At 39.5% G+C, this 15,493-nt stretch overlaps 1 protein-coding gene and 1 pseudogene across 1 annotated transcript in view; one reads left to right on the top strand and one right to left on the bottom strand.

Moving 5' to 3' along the window:
- Positions 1 to 5,336: 5,336 nt before the first annotated feature.
- Positions 5,337 to 5,455, bottom strand: LOC120619855 (uncharacterized; annotated as a pseudogene).
- A 7,558-nt stretch (positions 5,456 to 13,013) lies between these two features.
- Positions 13,014 to 15,493, top strand: part of SEL1L (SEL1L adaptor subunit of SYVN1 ubiquitin ligase) — a 46,851-nt gene continuing 44,371 nt past the window's right edge. Inside the window, exon 1 of the mRNA XM_039883971.1 lies at positions 13,014 to 13,172. Coding sequence (XP_039739905.1) covers positions 13,103 to 13,172 — 70 coding nt within the window. The 5' untranslated portion in view covers positions 13,014 to 13,102. The remainder of the gene's footprint in view (positions 13,173 to 15,493) is intronic.

Below are 15,493 nucleotides of genomic sequence, written 5' to 3'. Positions count from 1 at the left end.
AGAAAAGATGCTTGGTGGTCAAGCAAGGTAATTTGAATTCAGTGCCCAAGCTTTTATAAAACCCTTATTACTTCTTGAGAAGAGAGTTTGTGGAAAATGAGTCTGATGATGATCCCATCAACAAGATTATGTGACATGAAGTCACAAGGGCTATCACTAGGATAGTGACCGTAGAAGTAAAACTTTCAAGAAACATTAGATGACAAGAATTGCCAGGACTTCAAGATGAACTTAACTGTTGTTAAATAATGAACTCATTTCTTAAGCCTGACAAGTGAGAAATTCTGAGGAAGTAGTGGGGCACTGGCTAGTTAATATGGAGGAGTTGACATAGGAACCTTACCCTCGTTATTGGAGGAACCTGTCACGCATGCTCCCCCGCTAACCTCCCAAGGCTTTCTGGAGAATCTAAAAAAAACAAACAAACCTGAAAATGTTTATTGACAGCAAGACTGCTCAAGAACAAAATACCCAGGGTGAGCTCTTTCTTAGTCACCAACTAATCAGTGCCCAGAAATTGTTAAAAATGCTATTGCCAGACGATCTCTACTTTTTTCTCCCCTCTCTTTTCTTAGAAATCCTGTTTGGGCTTTGGGCTTTATTCCTTGACTCAGCACAAAAATCACTCCCTCACGTGTGTACATGCACTCCCCTTGCATGTGTACCTCTATAAAATACGTAGATGTCTCTAAGCTGTTCTGCGATATAAGGATGGACTTCCTCTCCCACTTTTGTGCTTGTCTCTGAAGTCAGGTGCCAGGTTGACATACTAGCTCCCACACTCTGAGTTGTGCAGCTGGGGGAAGTCGCTTAACAGTTCTAGGCCTTGGTTTCTTTGTCCACAAAATGTGAATAACTAAAGTACCTCCTTCGTGCTATTATTAATATGATGCTTAATTGGAAAGTGCTACCACAGTGCTAGGCACATTATGAACACATGGTAAACCCTAGTTGTCGCAATTAGGAACCAACTCAGTGAACCTAGGAGGCTTCCAGAATGTCAGCAGGAGTGGAATAAGTATGGGGGGCGGGAGGGAAGTAAAATAAGTCATCAAAAACAAACAGGAACATCTTTTTGCAACTTCTTATGAGTCTCAAAATATTTCGAAATAAAAAGTTGCTTTTTAAAAAATGAACAAGGACAGCCTGATAAAAAGTTCTTCACATGACCTTCACCCCTACTCCAGTTATCTTTCACATAAGAGTTAGATATCAAACTGCTGGACCACAGTTGGCCACTTAGGTGTTTATGCATGGTATTTTTGAGATTTCCTCATGATGTGCACATGTCAGTCATTCTTGCCTTTTAATCGCTGAGTAGTATTCCATTATATTAATATACCATAGGTTTTTTTTTTTTATCCCATTCAACAGAAGGTGGGCATTTTAAGTTGTTCCAAGATCTTTTCTATTGTAAATTTAGCTACTATGAACATTTCTGCATAAGACATTTTGTGGGCATATGATTTCATCGCTCTTGAATAAATACGTAAGATTGAAAATGCTGATTTACAGGGGTAGGTATATGCATAGGAACTACTGTCAAACAAGTTTACTCAGCAGTCAAAACCTTTTACAGCCCTACCAGTTGTGTCTGAGAGTTCCAGTTGCTCCACATCCTCAATGTTTGACATTGTAAGGCTTTTTAAAGTTTATCCATTTTAATGAAACTAAATGATATTTCATTATGATTTTCTCCTACATTTCGTCGATGACTAAAAACGTTGAACACTTTTCATGTGCTAATTTTCTACTTAGATGTTTTCTATGTGAGGGTCTAGTTACTTTAGCATTATGTTTAAACAATGAATATAGAGGTTTGTGTAATTAATTTGGCCATTCCTGTGCAGGAGAAGATAAACTCCAGGCCATTATCCAAGCCATGCTTTCAAACAGTCTCAGCTTCATAAAAAGTAGCATTCTGACGAGCCCTTAATATGGACCTAAAATCCCTAAACCATCTGACTGCAATCGCGTCTCTGACCTCCCCTGCTCCCCTTCTCCTGCCGTCCTGTCCCTCACCTTCTCATGCAGCCACAGGGCGCCTTGCTGCTCTGAGAACATAACAGATCTGCTCTTGCCTTGGAACCTTTATTCCGGCTGCTCCTTGTTCCTGGAAGGCTCTTCCCTCCCACATCTTTGTGGCTGGCTCCCTCATGACTTTAAGTCTCTGCTCTAATGTGAGTTTAACAGAGAAGCCTTCCCTGACTTCCCTGCTTTAAATTTAAATGGTCCCCGCCCTCCCCCCAGTACTCATTCCTTTTCTTTGCTTTTTGTGTTTTCTCTACAGCACTTATCACCTTCTAATATATTACAATTTGCTTATTTATTTCATTATCTTTCTCCCTCTGGCTGGAATATAAATTCCATGATTTTTGATCATCGAATCCCCAGCACTAATAACCTTGTGTTTCTCACGGTAGGTGCTGAGAAACAAAAATAAAGAGCAGCCCCTGACATTCGGAAGCTTGTCTGGAGTTCCAAACCAGGCGTAGATGTTTTCCTGTTGGACACAAACAATCACACAGAATACCAACCACAGACAGCTTACTCTGAGACCAAAATAAAATGAGACAAAACAAGGCGGTTTTGCAATTTTCTCTAAACACAGATAAAAGTAAATTTCCTGTGCCACTCACAAAATACCGAACACTTAATCTCTTGGCCCGAATGAGTAACTTCTACTTCTTCACCAAGCATAGCTTTATCCTCATTCTAGTCTCTTCTCCCTTAAGATAAGGGTTATTGATTGATTTCTACCAAATTATAGAAATTGGGGGTACTTCTAATGGCGTCCAATCTAGAGCAAACCTGGCTTTCCTGGGTCCTTCCACGAATCGTCCAACCGAAGCTGAAATCGTGTAACAAGTTTTCTCTAAATCTCCCTTACTGAGACACCCATGGTGTCTGTCCTTCCCCATTGCAATATGTACTAAAACTAATATGTTCAACTACAGGTATATTCCTAGAGGCATCGATAGTGTCCCAAAAACATTTGAATGAATAAAGGAAGAATTATCCTTTGAATACTGTTAAGTGCTGCATAATGATGTTTCAGTTAACAATAGATCCCATATGTGACTGTCACCTAGTGACATCTAGCAGTGATAAAGTCTTAGTTCAATGCATTACTGTTTTGTGCCCGTCTCAGTCTATCAATAAGGCTAGAAATGCCCGGGGACACTCACCTGGCCCCAGAGAGCTTCCCACAGACCTCTCTCATTCCTAAACCAATGTTAATTACAAGATGTCCTGCAGCAATAATCATTAGGAAAATTTAAGGACAAGTGTTTATTATTTACAGGCTCTGGAGCATACAAGGCATAAAACCACAGCAGGTTGTGGGTAGAGAGAGAAAAAGCACGGCCTGGGGTTCTGCTTTTAGTGGGGTCCAGCTGGCAGCGATACCAAACCCCAATATGTGAGTCCATTGCTTTGCATGCACTGGCCAAAAGATGAATGAGCAGTAGTTTACAGCGGAGAAAGGAATTAATTGATTAGCACTGACATCAATCCAGAGTTCAGGTAAACTCATGCTCCAAAAGACTCGGCTCCCCATGACAGGTAACTAACAACTTACATTGGGCAAAATCACAAGACACCGTGGATTAGGGGCTTGGGGAATCATGTTAGGAGCTAATTGGTCAAAGGTAAGGTAAGGGTAGTAAATCATTTCTTCAGATCTTGAGGACAGCTCTGAGATCAGCTCTGAAGTTCCTGGTTTCATGGAGAGGCAGCAGAGGGGGTCGTTAGCCTTAGGGCTCAGGAGCTGAAACATAATTTAGGTCAGATGTTATCTTTAGCCTGCCAGAGGCTCAAACTTTACAACTGTTAGTCAGGACCCAGCTGTTGTCTTCTGCAGCTTCAAGGCTTAGTAGTTATCAAGGAGAATGGCTAAGATCTGAAATGCGCAGAGGAAAAAAAAATGATTTTTAAAACTAGGGCTACAAATCAAATCAAAATTATAAAAACCCTCATTTTCAGGGGGCCTAGGGTTTCATGGGTTCATTCTTTATTGAATTTAAAACATTAGAGAGAAAATGTAGAGCAGGGGAAGAGAAATAAACAAGTAGCCCAAATACTTATAGAAATCCACCAAAATGTCCAAAACAAAGGAACTTCATTGGGGCTTCCTGATGTTTGGTTAGCCTTGAGGCTGGCAATGTGTTTATTTTTGAAATAGCCTTCCTTGAAGCAGATACCTCCTTGAAATGCCAGCTTTGCAGTGGATACCTCCTCCACAATCAAAGCTTAAGCCATCATTTGCATTACAAAAAGCAAAGCCTATTGTCACAGTTTACATTACAAATTACCTGTTTGTGGTGATACTGGTGTAAACAAGCCTAGTGCTTCCTCTTGTAAAAGCACAGCACATACAATTATAGTATAGGCTATACCATCTAGGTTTGCGTAAGTACACACTATGATTTTCACACAACAAAATCACCTAACAACACATTTCTCATTACTACGTCTCCCTGTTGTTAAGTAGCTCATGACTATATGATGTTCATTATCCAACATTCCCATCTACTCGGGAGTCAAGTATTCTGAATTTAATGTGATAAAGATGAGCCGTAACTTTAAGCAGACATAACCAGGTCTATGAGAAGAACTGGAGCTCGCGTTCTGCATAATTGCAAAAACCCTATACACAAGAACCCTACAGGAAGAACTCTATGTTTACAATAAAGTACGATGGTTCTAAGTTCTACTTCTATTAACTTTCTTTTGTAAAAGTGGAAATTCTCCAGTTTCAGGGAGGTGGTATCTCCAGGTGCCAGCCCCCAAGGAGAACAGTAACTCAGTTACAGGGAGGTGATATCTCCAGGCGCCAGCCCCAGGAGAAGAGCAACATTTCAAGGTAAAGATAATAAAACTGTCTACTAGGCCCTGTTTGATCTGAGAGTTCCCCGGATACATTTATCTTTGTACAAAACGTTAACGGCTAACTTCTGCTTCTTGAAATCTGCTTATTCAAGGATGTAGTAGGAGGCTTTATAAGCTGCCTCCTCTGGAAGCTCGGGGCCGATCTTCTCTAACCCTGCGTGGTAGAGAGTCAGTCGCCGGCCGGCTAATAAAGGCTCATAATTAATCTCAATTGGCTCCATGGGTCTCAGAATCATTCGCGCCACAATACTTTTCTCTTATATAAATAATATAAATACCCCTCCATACTGGCAGGCAGGCCAGAGGATACACGTGGCTAGCCATGTCTGCACGCTCTCGGTTCTAACCTTTTCTGTTTCCCGAATAAATCCTTTGGTGATGAGACACCCAGTCGATATTATTTTTCAGTCGACAAATGGAAGCTCCAATCTTTTTTTTTTTTTTCACTCCTATAGCGCCGGATCTTCCTAGGTGGTCTCCCATCCAAATACTAACCAGGCCCAACCCTGCTTAGCTTCCAAGATCAGACGAGATCGGGCTTGTTCAGGGTGGCGTGGCTGTAGACAAAATCTCCAATCTTTTTATCTCCATCTTATAAAGTTCACTTAATCAAGTTCTTATTGAAATTTAGTTTTTATTCAGTCTTTCTCCAGAACCAGTAATTTTAATAAATTTATGGGAAAATGGACCCAAAATGCCCGTGCATTTATTCAGGGTATAAAGGCATCCTGGCTTTCCCTTTATCTGGTATGTCAACACCTTTCAGAAAGAATATACACCTCCAAAGTAAAAGTAAACGTCACTTCATGATGAAATTTGGTAAACAGAGCCTGAACACACACACACACCATTCATCATCAAAGCTTAGATGTTTTAAATACACGGCTCCACAACCTGGGATCTACGCTCTGACCTTTATGCCATTTAATGAAAATCATAGAAAGTAACATGAATATTTAAAGCTTATTTTTTTTTATTACTACTTAAGTACTTGCCACATATAATCCTGGAATTATAGGTGATGCAATGAGGTGTAAAGCTATTGTCCATTTACTGAAGGAGCTCAGAACATACATGAGGAGATGCCAGGTTCTATCTCAAGATAAGGTGCGAGGATTTGTGTTTTCATGTATCCATAAAAAAAGAAACACAAAAGTAATGATTTAAATTCACTTCATCTATATCAGAGAAGGTACATTCTTCTCTAATCCCCGAAGGGGAAATCTTTTGCTCCCTGCCTCTCCTGAATCCTGCCCTGGCAGATATGTTGATACAAGCGCTGGCAGCCTACCCACATTGCCAACTCATATCAATCCATAAGAACAGCACAGGCAAGGATATAGTCAACTGGAATTAGTGACAGTCGTTCCATTCTCAGGAAAAGACTCTGGGCATTGTCTCTCCATCCTGAAGTGAAGAGCAAGCTGGCTTTGTGTCTTCAACGCTTTCAGGAGGGTCTTAATTATTGCAGATTGCTTGATTCATTTCAAAGAAATAAGGTCACATCAATGTTATCTGCATAAAAAGACACTTATTATCTACCTCCATTGGGTCTTATGCTGTGTCATAATGCAGAGCAAACAGGTTTTCTGCAACTTGGAAATCTATGAAAATGACCCAGAACACTGATATGGACAAGTTGAACAAAGTACAGACAGCTGAGTAAATATTAAAGAAGTCTATGAATTAATAAATAATATTACATTTTGTACAAGTACAGTAAATACATAACTTTAACTGGGAAATTATGCTCAGACTGGATAAGGACATGGAGAATTCACAACCTTTTTACTAATCATCCAATGTAGCCAGCTGATAAAATGGATTTGGCTTTCTCACACTATATTCTAGAACTGCTTTAGGGACTTGAAATTTCCCCCAAATGTCAAGGTCTATGAGCATTCACAGAACATTGTCAATTACTCATTGCTGGCTAAAGACAAGAGCTCTAGCAGCTCTAAACTCTTTCAAATTAAGGGAACAAAAGCAGTATTATTAGTCTTTTTATTTTTTATTGTGACATTGGTTAATGAAATCCAGTAAGTTTCAGGTGTACAATTCAACAGTAAGGCATATATATATTACACTGTGTATTCACCACCCATATTTAGATTTCTTACTAACACCACATATTTGACCCCTTTTGTTGTAGAAAAGATCCAAAATTAGACTGGCAAGAAACCAAGCAGCACCTGGAGAGTTGAAGAACTCGGGTTTATTATGCCAACAGTTCCAGAAGAGCTAGCGCTCTGAAGATCTGGCGGGGAGCTCAGTTGCACCATTCCTTGTATAGACCCTTTTTGGCATAGGCTGATTGGTTAATATGTCCTCAGACCATCACAATGCACGGGAGTCGCTATGGTTGCAGTACCCCATTCGTTACCAAAAGCGGGGAAGGAGGAGAAGGGGGTGCTATGGGTTACCGGCAGTTACAAAGTGTTACAAAGCAGGGGAGCTGCTAGGGGGTAAAAATAGTTACATTTGTTGTTTAGACAGATCAAAAAAAGAGAAGGTGAGTCTTTAGTCAATTTCGAGTACAGCTCATGCAGCAAGCATATTTACAGAAGGAGAAGAGAGAGCTGATTAGCCTTTGGAATGAAAATTCCTCTTCACTTTTACCCTATCTACCTCCCTCCTACCTCTCTACCCTCTGGTAACCACTAGTCTATTGCCTATGTCCATGAGTCTCTGTTTGTCATGTTTGTTTGTTGCTTTTAGGTTTATATCCCACATATAAGCAATATCATGTGGTTTTCAGCTTTTTCTCTCTGGCATATTTCACTTAGCATGATTATCTCAAGGTCTATCCATGTTGTCACAAATGGCAATATTTCATCTCTTTTTTTAAAAAAGTATTGATTTTTTTATAGTGACATTGGTTAACAAAATCCAATAAGTTTCAGCTGTGCACTTAACAGTAAGGTACATATATATTTACATTGTGTGTTCACCTCCCATAGTTAGATTTCTTTCTGTCACCACATCATCTCTTCTTATGGCTTAGTAATTTTCCATTGTATATATGTACCACAGCTTCCTTACCCAATCATCTATTGTAGGACACTTCAGTTGCTTCCAATATTAGTCTTAATAAAACTAATTTTTTTTGTTTCCTTTGCTCTTTTGCTTCAGCCAGGCAATCGAGAAGAAATAATGTTTGTAGAGTATTCTATAATGAAGAAAACACTTGTTTCCCCTGCGTATTAATTTTGAACTTCAGAACAGATCTAGTGTACAGGGTATTATTAATATACCCATTTTACAGATGAGGTGCAGAGGAGTGAAGTAAATTTTCTGTGTAATAGGATTATAAACATAACTCCTTAATATTTCTCTCTAAGATAGTTTAAGGTTAAACTTATAGTAGATGACAAGTATTTTGAAAATCTTATTATTAAAACACTTTATAAGTAAGGAATATATATCAATCAACAAGTAATTATCTAGGGCTAGTATGTGGCAATGCTATACACCTGTATGTGCTATGTACCTATCCAATGCTATATACCTATACACAGAATTATATCATTGCCTCTGGCCTCAGCAAGCTTACAAATCACTTAAAAGGCAAGATTGTGACTGCTCTGTAGAGAGAGAAATGAAGATTAATGAAGAATGGCCTGGTTAGAGAAGGCTCAGCCAAGATGAAATGCAAGTGAGATGCGGAAGGATGCCAAAGTCTAGTCTAAGAAGAAGCAAAGGCAGTGGAGGGGGCGGGTAGGGGGTGTAGGGGAGCTCATGAGAAGGCAAGAGTGTGTTCATGTGGAAATCTGGTGAGAAGAAGCAGAGTTTGCCACCCCAAAATGTGCCTTCTTGGGATATTCATTATTTTAAGCCAATTATTTTTAAGAAACAAAAGGACTCAGAGTCTTTGAACCTCCCCTTTAACATGCCTAAAGGAATTCAGATAGAAAAACCCGCTTAAAGGAAAGGAGCAGCACCTTGGCATCATAAAATGATCTAAGTATGGCAGATAGGCAGACGCTAAGAAAGGCTGTTAGACTCCCCTCTGTGTCCCATTGTTGTGAGTGGCTCAGCCACAATTTGCTTACCAAATGTTTGCTCTTTCTCATCTGCTTGTGAATCTACTTTCCCTTTGAAACTCCAGTCCCCTGCCTCCTTCTCCTTAGTCCAGAATGGTATATTAGTCTCAACTGCCTGATATAGCCTGGGGTCCCATGTTCTTAGGAAACCCCATATGTACATATGTAGTACACTTAGTTATTTTCTCCTGTTCATCTATTTCATGTTCATTTGATTATGAGACCAGCTAAAAAAACTTAGGAGTTAAAAAAAATTTTCCTACCCACACTGGAAAACAATAAAAGAGAAGAGGATAAGTTGTCTATGCAGCACTTAGCATGGGACCATAAATATGAGAAGCACTCAGTAAATAAAAAGATAAAAAAAGAAGTTGGGTCTTAACTAAGCAGAGAACTTTTCTCAGTCTTGTCAATCAGATAATCACTGGGTTTCCTGTAGAAGGCAGAAGTTTCTTCCCCAGTTCTTCCCCAAGAAGTAAAACTGTCAGAATAAGTTCCTATTTTGTCAATAGGAATTGTAATTTTTTTTTTTACTAAGGCGGCCATTGAAAATTTTTGAATATGAATATGAAAGCGGTGTTTATGGAAAATTATCTCGCCATGGTATGTGGTTTAGGTTAGAATGAAATGAGAATAATGTTGGTGAATACAGCTAGAACTCAGGTGCATCTGGAAAGTAAGGGAAAATGAGGGCCAGTAAGGAAGTTTTCAGTGAGTAAGAGAAAAATGGTTACATAAAAGAGTAATTACATAGTTCAATTGTTAGGACACAATAATCAATAAGATGAAAAGTGGATGAAAGTATACCAGATTTTACTCTATGATTTAAAATCAGAGGAACTCTGAGAAGATATTGTTAGTGACAGAAATAGCAATGAGGGTGCAGCGATGGAAGCAGAACCCTAGGAGAGGTCAGATTCTGTGGTCACAACGAGAAGAAAAGGAGGGTTTGTCCTGCTCATGCTCCTGCTCAGGCTCCTGCTCATTCTGTCTGTCCTCTGCCATCAGGTCATAGCCCGAAGTGCTACACCTGTCTAAACATAGGTGATAGCTACGCTGACATCTGCAATTGTTAACATAATTTTTATGCATGTCTTCATTCAAAGCCCAGACATAAACGTATTACCAGTGGTGGAGGTTTGATAATTGCATAATTGCAATTTCAACTATGTTTCAAAAGCCCAGGGAAGAAGGAGCTACAGAATAATTGCAGTCAGAAGGGCCTTTGTGACAAAAAAATGATGGGACAAGTTCGTCAGGGAAAACGGCTGGCAACCCCTTTGCTGGAACCTTTTTCTCTAAGTCAACACCAGGAGGGCTTCTCCTCAGCCCCCTGTTTCTAGGTATTCCTTATATCCTTTGCTGCTGTGTTTCAAACGCTTTATATTATCCAGCTGGATCCTGTTAGGAAAGACTAAAACTAGTTTGAGCAACTTAGATAAGAGACTCAAACTTTGAAAGCCAGTCCTGTTTGCAGACAAAACCCATTTGAGGGAAGAAGTTTAAGAGTGAAACACATGTGATTTGAACTAGGTTACATGCTTCTTCCTCTGCTCTTTGCAGTGACAACTTGACTAGATTCTCTTGCAATCCTCAGTTATTTCCCCTCTGGCTGCTTGGATGTAGTTAAATAGTATGATTGGTACTTTTAGGGCAGAATGGGACAGAGGTAGGTTTTTTTTCAACTCTCTCTCTCACAGGGAATGCTTTCATCTTCTCCCCTCATGGCCACAGTGTTGCCGTGTAGGCATGATTTGATGTTACAGATGTAACATTTATACGGTGAGGGGCAATAAGATTCTTAATGCAGTGATTGGAATGATTGTAACATTCTCAACTAGAAGGTGTCTGGCAGAGCCAGAGGTAAGCTTTCCAGGTGGCTGGGTGTAGAAACACCAGGTCTGTCTTTGGAGAGGTACCAGTGGCTGAAATTTGAATTTTATTCTGTCCCCAGATTTTGTGTAGGCTTTTCTGTCTTTCACTAGGAAAACTTAACCACATAAATTAATGGTGTGTTAACACTATTCCCCTTCCGTTTTTATTGGAATGGTGGGATATTTTGGCTTTGTCATATACAGTTCAAGACTGAACATTTGAACATTCTATGCTACATGTGATTTGCAGTATTAAGTGAACTTGTTTTAAATATTGCTAGTAGGAACACCCTTCATGTGTGTATGTACACTGTACGAATGCAATGGAAAGAGCCTTTGAGATTGCATTTTGGGACCTCTAAATGTCATCATGAATGGCAATAGGTCTGCAGGAATGTGTTTGTTTTACCTGCTGACATCAAGCCTGTTGACTCCTAGCTGACTTGGCACAGATTGTATAATATACATTTTAAGGATTATTAGCATAATTACAAATATTGAGGCTTCCAGAAGCTCTACTAGTTTTCTAAAATGTGATACAACTTTTCAGGAGGGCAAAGTTTTGCCTTTTTCTTGTGAGTGCTGGTGAATAATTCTTAAGATCCAGTAGACTTAATGGCATTTGTATTCTTATAATCTTGGCTGTATTTAACAGCATAACCTGACTTTTGCAGATAAAAGTGGAATTTCTTGGTTAACATTTAAAAAAAAAAACCCAACCCTTGATTATGTAATCTGTTCGACAAACTGGAATTAATATGCCTTTCTGAAAATAAAATCTAATCAAAAAAAAGAAAGAGAGAGAGATGAGTGCCAAGAAGGTAGTAATAGAAAAGAGAACTCTTTTCATGGGACAATAGTTTTTCTTCATCCTCTCTAATGTGAATGTGGAAGAGATGTCTCCCTATCAAAGAAGATGGGAGATAAATGCCCAGAGGTATCAAGATATCTGGCAAGTGTGACTTTTCCAAGTTTCCATGCCTAAGAGCAGTGGATGGATCCTAGGGAAACCAGATTGACATAAATTGATGAAGTCGTCAAGCCCATGAAGTTGCCCTGCTACCCAATGGGAGCATGCCTGGAGTTGGCACTTAATACACAAGACTTCTTCCATTTCTGCAATGCACACTGTCACCTTTATTTCCAAAAACATCAGCCTAGCTTCCTGAACCCAGTCAATGAGGAAGAGAACAATGTAACTTACAAAAAGAAAAGGATGAGTACCAATGTCTGAAGAGTTTGGCAAAGGCTATTGGCACGTTTTCCACATGGTTACTATCTGGTGGCCCTTGTAAAAATAAGAACTACCATTGAAATTATTTGAACAGGGTGGGGTTTATTTTCTCTTGTTTTGTGGGAGAAAGTTGGATGGTAGTAAGTTCCATCCTGTTTCCATATATATGGTAGTTTTACCTGAGTTAAAAATGAAATACCTCAAATTCATCCTAGCTCTTGCATTTTTTCCTTAGTGTTGGTATCACTATTAAAATTTAAATTTTCTAAATAAAACAGAGGCAGAGAAGCTTAACACATACAAACTCTTAACTTTATTGTGTGTCTCTTAATATTTATTTGGCCAAAAAAAAAACAACAAAAAAAAACAGAGGGAAGCTAGAATAATAAGGGAGATTGTTTCATTAACTATATAAATGTCTAACCAATGTACTATATACTAGAAACTAAAAATAAAATAAAATAAAATGCTAAAAAAAAAAAAAGAAAGAAAAGAAAAAAGAAAAAAAAATCCCGTGGTTCAAGGCCTTGAGTTAGTGATTAGCCCAGGTGTTAGCTAAGTTCCCTTAACTTCAACAGCCACCTGCATTTTTAAATCTTGCCCGGGGAGAGACTACGCTTCCCAACAGCACAATCAGAGAGAAGCCCATGAAGTGCATTGTGGGAATTGTAGTCCTGGGTGACTGTCTTTTCTATCAGCCCTGGACTCACGCTCTCATTCCGGGATGGTTGAACCCAGGAGCTACCAATGAACTGGGGCCATGTCGGTGACGCCGTGGTCCAACCGGGAAAGCCGGTGTGGGAGTCTCGCGCACTGATTGGCCAATGAGTGACCCCAGGGGCGGGGAAGTGGGGGTGGGTGGGCGGGAAGACCGCGGCGATTGGACAAGGAGGCAGCGGCGGCAGGTGGGGATTGGCTGCGTTCTTGGGCAGAGAGGCCTGGGAAGGGGCGGAGGAAAGAGGCCGGAGCAGGAAGAGCAGCGGCGAGGCGGTGGCAGCTGAGTCGGTGGTGCCAGAGCGAAAGCGACAGCTCCAGGGGTTGGCAGCGGCCCCGAGAGCAGGATGCGGGTCCGGGTCGGGCTGACGCTGCTGCTGTGTGCAATGCTGCTGGGCTCGGCCTTGGCATCTTCAGGTCAGTATCCGCCCCCTCGGACTGGAGGCCAGGAGCCACCGCCCCCCCGGCCTGCATCCCGGGGCAGGGCCTTGGGAGCTCAAGCTAGGGACCTCACTCTTTCTGGTCACACCTTGCACTAGCCTGTCATTAGTGGGCTGTCATTCCTTGGGCTTCGGTTGACCAAAACGAGAGGGAGTGTTTAGGGAACTAGAGAAGGGAGGTAAAGAAGGGGCGGTCACCCTGCCCACACCTCTGTTCACTTAAACTTTACAGGACTCCTTATCACGAATGAGGAATTGACTCCTTGGGAGTGAATTCCGACAGCTAGCTTCGATCCACAATGACATACGAGCCCTACTGGAGTTTCCTCAACTTTCATGTAGATTATGTGCTGCATCGGGTCTGAAACTGGATTTAGGAATTGTAATTTAAGTAATTGACACACCTGGGGCTGTCACTGGGCAGAGCCAGGTCCATCAAATCCAGGATGTTGACAGTGGTTTGCTTAGTACCTGAGATGGTTCCTGGTCTCTGTCTATTGAATAATGAAAACTTTTGATGTAATTGTGTCCACTCCCTCCTCCTTTTTAAGGAGTATTCTTGAAAAAGTGGTTTTTACCCCTGTCACAGTGTTTCTGAGTTGCCCCATTTTCGTTGACAGTAATTTTATGATTTGTGAGAAAATCATGGTCCTTATAAGTTTAAAATGGATAGCAACTAATTTTACCTTTTTATATAGATATAGAAATTTGTGTGCTTCGAATTGATTTTCCAATTAGGTGATTTATACTCTGGTTCTGAAAAGAATTACTTTTCTTTTTTAACAGTTTAATCTGTCTACATCTGAAAACTTCTATTTTGAGAGTGTTGGTAAAGAAACACTTAGTATTTCTAAGTTGGTAAAGAAACAATTAGTACAATAAAGCTTTTGAATTTTAATCAGTTTCTGTTAACAAGACAGCTGTTCTGTGGCTTTAAATTTTTTTGGAACAAGGCAGGGTATAAATGTCAACTCTTTTTTTTCCAACAGAAAATTTCCCAAATGATTACTTGAATCCCCAAATTATCTGTCCTAGTTGTAAATCAATGCCATAACATCATTCTGCTTCTAAAATAAGATGCCTAAACCTAAAATTCTGTCCATAATGTGGTCTGAAATATCATTTCAAAAGCAACAAGCATATACTAGGTACTTTACTGCCCACATCATACTTTGAGGTCTGCTTACCCTCTCTCCTTTTAGTGATACTTCGCATTCATGACCAAATCTTTAAAACTACTTAACTCTTGAAGCACTGCTAGCAGTTATTTAATCAAAGAAAGTATGAAGTGAAACTCTTCAGTATCATGGGTAGAGTACCTGATGTACCATGGATTACCTGCATCAGAATTGTTCTTAGGGGTTTGTTAAAAGTGTAATTTTAGATCTGGAACAGGTCAGGGTGTCTGTAGTTTAACAAGCTTTACAAGTGATTCTTTACACTAAACTGTGAGAACTATTGGTTAAAGAACATGATATATACCTCTCTGAATTCAGTTTGCCGAATATAAAGAAAATTAAAGCATACATTTTCCTATGTCTTCTTTTGACTAAATTTTTTATACTTGGAATTTCATGTTCGTGGCAATACTTGAAGTCATTTAATCAACAGTTGGGATTTTCAGTATATTATAATAGGAGACTATTAATACTGAAGTGTTAAGTCTTTGGGTTGTGTTGATGTAAGCAGAGGTCTAGGTTCAAGAATGTCTGCTGTGATTTTCATCATAAATTGTTCAAAACATTTTTCTGGTAGAGGCAAAAACTTTACTTAACTAGAACTAAAACAGTGTAGATGTACAGACAGAAAATAGAGGCCATCTTGTGTTCGCATAAAGTGCAAATATCACTAAACACTTATGTGAGGTAAAGTTTTATAAAATGAGTACATGGATTTTCAATTGACTTTTATTCATTAAATTGCTTATATAGGATGACAGCCTCATTTTTAGCTTAGATTTAAAGATTTGCCGTGATGTAAAAATCAAGTTTTGGTCATAATTTTGCATTGACTTGAGGTTTGAATGTTAAAGGTTACCCAGGACAAGTTGCATTTATTACCAGGTAGAATATTATCAGCCAACAAAGGGAATCTTGATTCTATCACTGTTAGTAGCTGTTATCTAATATCTTCTTTTAGAGGCATGTAAAAAATGATACTTTTATTAGAAATGTGTTCTCTGTGAATAAGTAAATTAAAAGGAGATTAAAAAGATTTTTCCTTCATTTTCTTAAGATAATAGTGAAAAATGGTATAACTTTTCTCATTTAGAAATACATGTTGTCTTATTTTTGGCAG

The sequence above is a fragment of the Pteropus medius genome, unplaced genomic scaffold (assembly GCF_902729225.1).
Source record: "Pteropus medius unplaced genomic scaffold, Ma_sr-lr_union100, whole genome shotgun sequence".
Taxonomy (NCBI): domain Eukaryota; kingdom Metazoa; phylum Chordata; class Mammalia; order Chiroptera; family Pteropodidae; genus Pteropus; species Pteropus medius.
Note: the sequence above shows the minus strand (reverse complement) of the source record. Positions and strands in the feature narration are given on the sequence as shown.